Raw genomic sequence first — 8,165 nt, 5'->3', positions numbered from 1 at the left:
AAACTTCTCTTTCGGAAATTTACAACAGATAAAAACACTATTTTCTAAGCCGTTTTTGAGATGCTTTTATAAAAGAAATTTTTATCTCAAATTTGCAGATAAAGACAATTTTATGTTTCATTTTTTGATTTTCTTGAAAACCAATCAAGATATAAAATTGAATTTGTTTCAAAATGTTAATCACATCCTTATTTATGATTAACACTAACCACACAATTTCCTAACCCGTTTTTTACCGAATCGAGAACCATTGCAAGTATCAATTAATAAATATTAAGTTGCAAATGTTTAAAGAAAAATGGATTATACAAAATGGTACAAAAATGCATTAATGCTGTGAAAGTAAGAAATAATATAAATAAATATGTTTAACAAATTGGAAGAAACATAGTCATGTAGACTAGAATATCTCCATAAAGAGATAAATCAATATTCAAATATTATTCTCTGAAAAACTACTGTAATCTACAGAAAAAAACTTTTTAATTTTTTAACAAATTTATTAAAAAGTTTCAAAATGTAATTATCTCATTTAAATATAAGGTATAATACATGCTATAAAATTTCAGTACCAAATATTCGACTTTCATATTTTTTATAGGATTTCACTATATCGTCTAAACTTTGATCAGCGTCAATGATTAAAACTGGACTTGGGAGATTCTCAGGTGGTGTTTGTATAAGCCATTGTTCATAACTTTCATGAACCTGGTACAATAAGTAATATTTTCATGTATATATATTTTACAAAAAAAAAAAATATAGTAAATTTATTACTTGTTTTAAATATTCAAGTGGCACAGCCATTTCTTCAGAACGACAACGTTGAAGCATTCTTTTATGTACAATTTCAGGACTACTCCGTAAATAAACTACCAATAAAAAATATAATGAAATATTAACATTATATAATCTTACTACAATATCTACAAAATTCACCAATTAGATCCAAATTAATATTCATAGACTTCTCAATCCAATCGAACCAGCAACATAACACGTCATATTCAACATCAGTCAAATAACCATATTTATAAGAATTTTTAGTGAAGCAATTTCTGCTACTTTGAACAGATCGTTCAAATATTTGGACTTTGGTTTCAAGATTAGACGGAGGAGACGTTTGTAAATTTAATCTGGATAATTGTACATAATGTTGAAATGAAAAATTCCATTTATTCAGATCTTTGTATATTAAGTCTAAAAGATTATTTCCTTTGACGTCACACCAAGATGAAATTGGTTCCTAAAAGAGGAGATTAAAGATATTATTCTTGAAAAAAGCTTGAGCTAGTTGAAAGGAAATATTGAGTACAAAGCTCCATGAAATTACACTAATCAACGCACAAGTATAAAGATTCATTGGCAGATTGAGCAAAACATAGCAGAATTGTTAAATAGCAATGCTATAATATAATTGTTAAATAACAACTCTATAAGGCCAAAAGAATTTCAAAGTTAAAAAAGAAGCTTAGACATACGAAAACATTTTGTTCAACTTATATTATACACATACAGAGGAGCCTCGCATAAAGTCAAAAAATTGTCAGAAAAGTTTATTATCCAAAAATAAAATAAATTTGTTCTATAGTAAGAAATGTTTCACCTAAAATAAAATTAATGTTACTTATTTATGAAATAAATAACTCATCAGTTATATTCAAAAGAGTAGGCTTGCTCCCTTCTTTGCCCTTTCAGTTCATAAATTCTTAAAATAACTGTTGATAGTTGTTCATTTTTTCTCTCTTTTAAGACCTCATAGTAAGTTCACCTCGAAATTCGAGATACCCAGTTGTAATACTGTAAATAATTGTATATTGACACGTCTCAAAACTTACATATGGTAAGGTGTCAAAGAAGTATTTACAGACTTACAGCTGGTTATCTCAAATTCCGAAATTCTTACCTAATTTAAGCTTAAATGACTGGACTATCATCATAATGATAAACAAAGGTATCACTATACAAATCGTCTACACTTCCTTCCATTTTACTAAGAGTCTTTTATTAAAGTAGTAGAAACTACATGATTGGTCTTCTCTATCTCGTTATTTATAATCCTTTTCCAAAATTTCTTCAAGAACCTGGTGGCGAGGCATAAGCTAAGAGCAAAGGTGAACTTCTTTTTCAGGTAGTTAGTTTTCACAGCAGTGGCAATAATAATTTCAGAAACCCACTCTTTGAATACAACGTTGGTCAACTAACCCTTCTGATTAAACGAGCAAATTATTTTATACCAGAAATGACAATGATGCATCACATTGTGTAAAACGTTGTTCATGTTGTGTGAGGCACGACTGTACTTACATTGGTAATAATGCTATATGATTTATACTATATTCAAATTGTTACATCCATACAAACCAGCACTTAAATAACATATCAAATAATTACATTTTATAAATTCATAAATTACAAATAACCTATACCTATAATAACAACTTACTGGATAAACATCAACATTTGGATAACTCTTATAATAGTCAATCAAAGTGGATTTTCCAGCCCCAATATTTCCTTCAACAGCTACTCTAAATGGGGTCTTAGACATTTTAAACAAATTATTATACTTTGAAACACAAAATCGTGTAATTGTTTGTACTAGTTCCTTTTTATATGGAATGATCATCGGTGGCTATAATAAGTCTTCATATTCATAATTTGTTATGTATATTACTGTACCTAAAACTTATTTAATACGAATTAAATATTCATACTCAATAAAGGCGCGCAATTGAACCATAACCTGCAAATTTGACATATATTAAAAACACACAGGTGGTGTTAAGCGCTGTGAAGTTGCCGCTTTTGATTTCCAAATATTGTAAAGGTTTCACACACAAAGGTTCATTTTGAAAAAGGATAATTTGAACAATTGTTTTTTGAATGATAGCTATTTTGAAAATCAAGAAGGTTGCAAAAGAGGAATGGGGTCTTAAAAGAAGCACTTAAGATATACTGTATAATGCAATAGTTATACCAATAGCGACCTATAGTGCTAACAAATTATTTTTAACTTCTTGTAGGGCAAGTTATAGTAATCGAAAATGAAAATTTTTGCATATCTTTACGTTTCAAAGGTTTCTAAACATTTTGGCATACCTTAGAAAAAATGGATGTATGTGTGTGTGTGTGTGCGGATACAAAGTTTCGTCGACGATTTCGGGAACACGGTTCAACCGATTTTAATTATTCAAAAAACATTCGATTTATATTAATAAGGAGACGTACTGATTAGTTTTTGGCAAAGCCAGGTCTAGCCGTTTCAAAAATACGGGGCAAAAAGTGCCGAAAACGGTAACTCAGTTTTTAAGGAAACGGAGTGTTTTTAGTAATTCAAAAAACATTTTACTTGTATTGATAAGGTGAAGAACTGAGTAAATTTTTGGGAAGGCGGGTCTAGCGGTTTCGGAGATCTAGTAAAAAAAAGTAAAAGAAAAAGGTCATTTGGCGTTAACATCAAATTTTCAGATATTTTATGGAGAGTTTAATAATGTGTATCAATTTTCTTTACATTTCTATAGGTTCCGTAACGTCGCTCCCTTTGATTCCTGGATCATTCTCACCATTTGTCATTTCCAAGTTTGTCTTCAAGCTGAACAATGTTTCAGCTCTAGGTAGCAAACAAAAAATCACATTAGAATCTCCCACAAAGATCACAGGAATCTAGCAATAGTCAATTCCTTCATCAGCAACTCGATAGGGATTAAAAAAAAAAACATTTATTTTTCTTATTGTGATGGTTTAGCAACTCCAGCATATTTACTCTTTCCATTATAAGCATCTAAATTTTATCTGTTAACCAATACATAACTGAACGCTAAATCAAGTTATAATAATTATTTAATACTCTAAGACATGTGAATGTTACTAATAATACAATTTATGAATGAATTATATATTTATTCACAGATATTGATCACCTTCAGGTGAATCTTAATTATAATAATATAAATTTAATACATAACAATATTGTTATAGAATTATTATTTAGAGAGTCTTATATCCTTTTAATCCAATATCAATATCAATTAATTAATAAGATGGAGCAATAATCACATATTTAAACCATTCATTCCAAATGTAAAGTTCCACTCTTTAAAAATACAATCACACATTAAAACAATCATGTTTATTTCTTAACAAATACACCCATTGGAGTGGAATCTTTCTAATCATTAAAATAATATAAATTATATTAAAATGATATAATTATATCGAATTATATAATTATAACATAGTGTTAATTGCGCCATTGTACAACAGAAATGGTCACATTAATTCCCAGATTTCCATTGTCTGCAAATAATTGGGCAATAGAAGTATCAAATACTAAGCAGTCTGAATTCATAATTGCAGAAGACACCCCTTCATGAATAGATCGCGGCATTGCTTCCCAAGTCAAGCGACGACGATGTCCATTCAGTTCAAGCCTAACACAAAATTCAGCATTTAGAACTGATATCAAACCAGAAGATGATAAAATCTACAGCATTTATCACTGGATTTATTGTTTTATTTTTATACCTATATGCAAAATTTTCTGCTTGCTTCCTGGACCCAAGCAATTGGACGATGGCAAAAAATTGTTGAAGACCATCAAACTTTTCTTGTTTTTCCAAAACTAGCATAAAATGATGGCCAAAGCAAGACTGCATCATAACCCAGTCCACAGCTCCAGGCAAATTGATATCAGTAGCCATAAAAACTATATCTTCTCCTAATAAAACAAAGTTCATTTAAAGTATAAGGCATATGTATCTGCGTTCCAATCCCCTTATCAGGTTTAGACATACAGATGCTCACAATTTTTTAAATAAAAAAAATCTATCCAGTAATTATAATCAATATTACATTTTGAAAGCGTAGTTGTGAAACTAAACTAAAAGCATTCACAAGACCCAACACTTTTGAAGAACCATATTTTAGATATGCGAACTACTAATAACACAACTTTATTAACATATGCCGATGATGAACCTATATTCACTTCAGCAGAAAACACCAGACACCATTACAACAAGAAGTAATAATCATGCAGAAAAAAAGCAGAACATTAAAAAAGCTGGAAACAAAGGAAATGTTCACTCCTCTTGCCAACACCACCATAAACAACCAATCCATTCCGTGGAAAAGCAATGTTAAATATCTAGAAATACTATTGGATAAAAAACTACAGAGCACATAAGGACAAAAATTTTGCCAAGCAAGCAAACTTCTTTGCGCATTATACCTTTACAAAACACTAACAATGGGATAAATTTATTAAATAAAAGAAAGAAAAAAAAAAGTCACAATGATTTGTTATTTGCTATTAAAAACTTTTAAAAATAAAATATTGAAAATGATTTTGGAGGAATAATTTAAAAAAATTAATCATGAAAAAGCACATCTTAAAAATCAAAGACAACTATGAAATTACTTAGCCAATTCTTAAGAAAAATTGCACAGATAATAGCAAGGTCAATATAACAATAAAAAACTACCAAATTCTATAATTAAGCAATAAAAAATGGTATATTTATTGGTACATGTATAATACATGTTTAATTACAATTAAACATACAGACATTTATGGTATTTAAATCAAGTTTAAACTAATTACAATTACTCCTCCTTTTAACATTTATATATACTCAGTAGTATCACTTTGTTGACCAGCAATTTTACTGAAAATTTATCTCACATCACTGGCTAATATTTCATTTTTGGATGTGAAAGTAAAACAATATAAATAAACTTTAACAAGTATGATAAGCAGTATAATAACAATCTATGTGTAATGGTACACAACAGCTTTTACAAATATATCTAGTTTTGGTCAGCAACGTTCGATCCTACAAGCACGAGATAATTTGCGACCAGTCAGCAGTATTCGGCCATAAAAACATTAGTTAACTTGTGACTGGTCAACAAAAGTGTTAAAACTAAACTTAAATGCATTTAAGTTGCATGCATTTACATAGTTTATTATAAAATTCAGTGATAGCATTAATATCAATTACTTGGAGTGCAACGTCTATTATAAAGTTTTACATTTATCATATAATAAATAAAGCGTTTACTAAAATAAATATAAAAAAAAACGATAACTAAAAACTTAAGCTCATACCAAATTAATTAATCATAAAATTAATTACTGTATGCCATGCAAACATGTCTTAATGTTTACCTTGAAGATTGGTAATAGATTTATGCGACAGCATCAAATGAGGCATAACTTGTTCTAATGATCCTTGCCACTTGCAAGAGGCTCCTGGGCAAGGGCAGGAATAAGGCCGAAATTCACAACCTTCCTCATGATCAGCCTTTTCAGTGTGAATCAAGGATACAGTGCAACCATTTCCAGAATGTTTGCACGGAAACATCACATTACTAGCCACTTTTTCCATAGCCAGATTTCTTATGTTTCCTACATATAGAAATTAATACATCACACGATATTTTAATAAATAACAATGGAGCAGTTGCTCAGAAAACAGAAAATTCATCAAAAATTAACAGAGATTTCAATGTGTCATATTATTGCTTGAAATACAATGAATAATAAGTGAGACTCAAAATATTAATTATTTTGCCTGCGAGATGTTGATAAATTACTTTGTGCCATGTTCTGATGCTTGGACTTGAGAACTAAATTTTGTATTTCTGAAAATTAAATTATTACACTGACAATGACATCAAAATAACAGAAGGTATAACTCAAAACAATTGTATTGTTAATTTCCAGTTGTAAGTAATTAATGTAATTTTTAAATGAAACATCAAATTCTAGTAAAATTAAACTTAAGTGCTTTATTGGATGGCAATTTTTGAACAATTGGTTTCCAATTATAAATAATTCATGTTGTTTTGAATGTGACATCAAATTCTGTTAAAATTAAACACCAGATGGTTCCACTATTATGAATATTTGAAGTAATTTTTAAATAAAACATTGAATTCTGCTAAAATTGAACACCAGTGCTTTAATGCATTGCAAGTTTTAAACAAATGGTTCCAATAGATAAAGATAAGATAAGATAAAGCATCGAATTCTGCTGAAATTAAGAACCAGTGCTTTAATAAATGGCAAATTTTGAACAGTTTATTTCACTTTATAAACGAGATAATTTTTAAATGTAACATCAAATTCTGGTAATATTAAACACCAGTGCTTTGATGCATTTAAATAATTTAAGTAATTTTTAAATATAACAACTTCTGGTAAAATTGAACTACCGTGTTTTCATTGCATGACATTTTTAAACAATTGGATACAATATTATAAATAAATCAGATAATTTTTAAAATAAACATAGAATTCTGGCAAAGTTAGAAAATATTAAATATGCTTTATTTCAACATCATTAATTACCTAAAAGTACAATTTCTCCTTTACCATACCTAAAGATCCACGACATGTAGGGCAGCATACCAACTTTGGTCTACAGTTGGAGCAAACTAGATGGCCACTTTGACACTGAAGAATTGGAGGCAGGACATAGTCGAAGCACACAGGGCACTCGAACAAAGATGCTAAATCAGTTGACATGGCAGCAGATGCATTATTACTCGCAGAAGTACTTGCTGTTCCTCTACGACCTGAGCTAGTCCCCTTGCTCATCTTTTTACAAACAGATTGCTATCTAAAACTACACACCCAAAATTAAATTATTACACTGACAGTTGAAAATAATCAATGAGATCAATTGAGTTCTACAGGAAATAACAGAAGGTATAACTCAAAACAATTGTATTGTTCGTCGCACAATTGTTTTGAAAAGATAGTAGCGAAAAATTAAACAAACAAAGATACTACTTCAGAGACTTCAGATACATACACTTGCACAAGCAAGATATCTTTTGGATAAAACACAAAAAATAAAATACTCATAAAATTATTACAACAAAATAGAACACTTTAGCAGCAAAAAATTAAACAAACATAGATACTACTTCAGAAATTTATAACATACTTACACAAGCAAGATATCTTTTGCACAAAATACACAAAAAATAAGATATAAATAACTGAACTCATAAAATTATTACACTAAAACACTTTAAAACGATTTTTTAAAACGCCAAAGTCGTTTTAAAAAAAACTCTAAAATCTCATAAAATTATTATTTCGAACTTTACATGTTTGCAAATGAACACAGAATGAGTGCAGCAAACTTTGC

General features: G+C 29.1%; 2 protein-coding genes across 2 annotated transcripts; both read right to left on the bottom strand.

Moving 5' to 3' along the window:
- Nucleotides 1–555: 555 nt before the first annotated feature.
- Nucleotides 556–2,711, bottom strand: LOC113376318 (thymidine kinase 2, mitochondrial-like). The gene is made up of 4 exons (XM_026616228.1): nucleotides 2,447–2,711; nucleotides 940–1,246; nucleotides 778–872; nucleotides 556–708 (listed from the first exon to the last, which is right to left on the bottom strand). The coding sequence occupies exons 1-4, from the start codon at nucleotides 2,627–2,629 to the stop codon at nucleotides 556–558; spliced, it is 738 nt and encodes a 245-aa protein (XP_026472013.1). The 5' UTR covers nucleotides 2,630–2,711.
- Nucleotides 2,712–4,192: 1,481 nt separating this feature from the next.
- On the bottom strand, nucleotides 4,193–8,165 carry LOC113377508 (E3 ubiquitin-protein ligase sina-like). Its single transcript, XM_026617860.1, has 5 exons — nucleotides 7,963–8,165; nucleotides 7,387–7,634; nucleotides 6,173–6,412; nucleotides 4,528–4,720; nucleotides 4,193–4,433 (listed from the first exon to the last, which is right to left on the bottom strand). Exons 2-5 carry the CDS (start codon nucleotides 7,604–7,606, stop codon nucleotides 4,244–4,246), a joined length of 843 nt encoding a protein of 280 aa, XP_026473645.1. The 5' UTR covers nucleotides 7,607–7,634; nucleotides 7,963–8,165; the 3' UTR covers nucleotides 4,193–4,243.

This window comes from Ctenocephalides felis, unplaced genomic scaffold (genome assembly GCF_003426905.1).
Source record: "Ctenocephalides felis isolate EL2017-DRISC unplaced genomic scaffold, ASM342690v1 CF-g0.4_SCAFFOLD_01886, whole genome shotgun sequence".
In the NCBI taxonomy this organism is placed as follows: Eukaryota; Metazoa; Arthropoda; class Insecta; order Siphonaptera; family Pulicidae; genus Ctenocephalides; species Ctenocephalides felis.
This window is presented reverse-complemented; position numbering and strand designations above follow the sequence as displayed.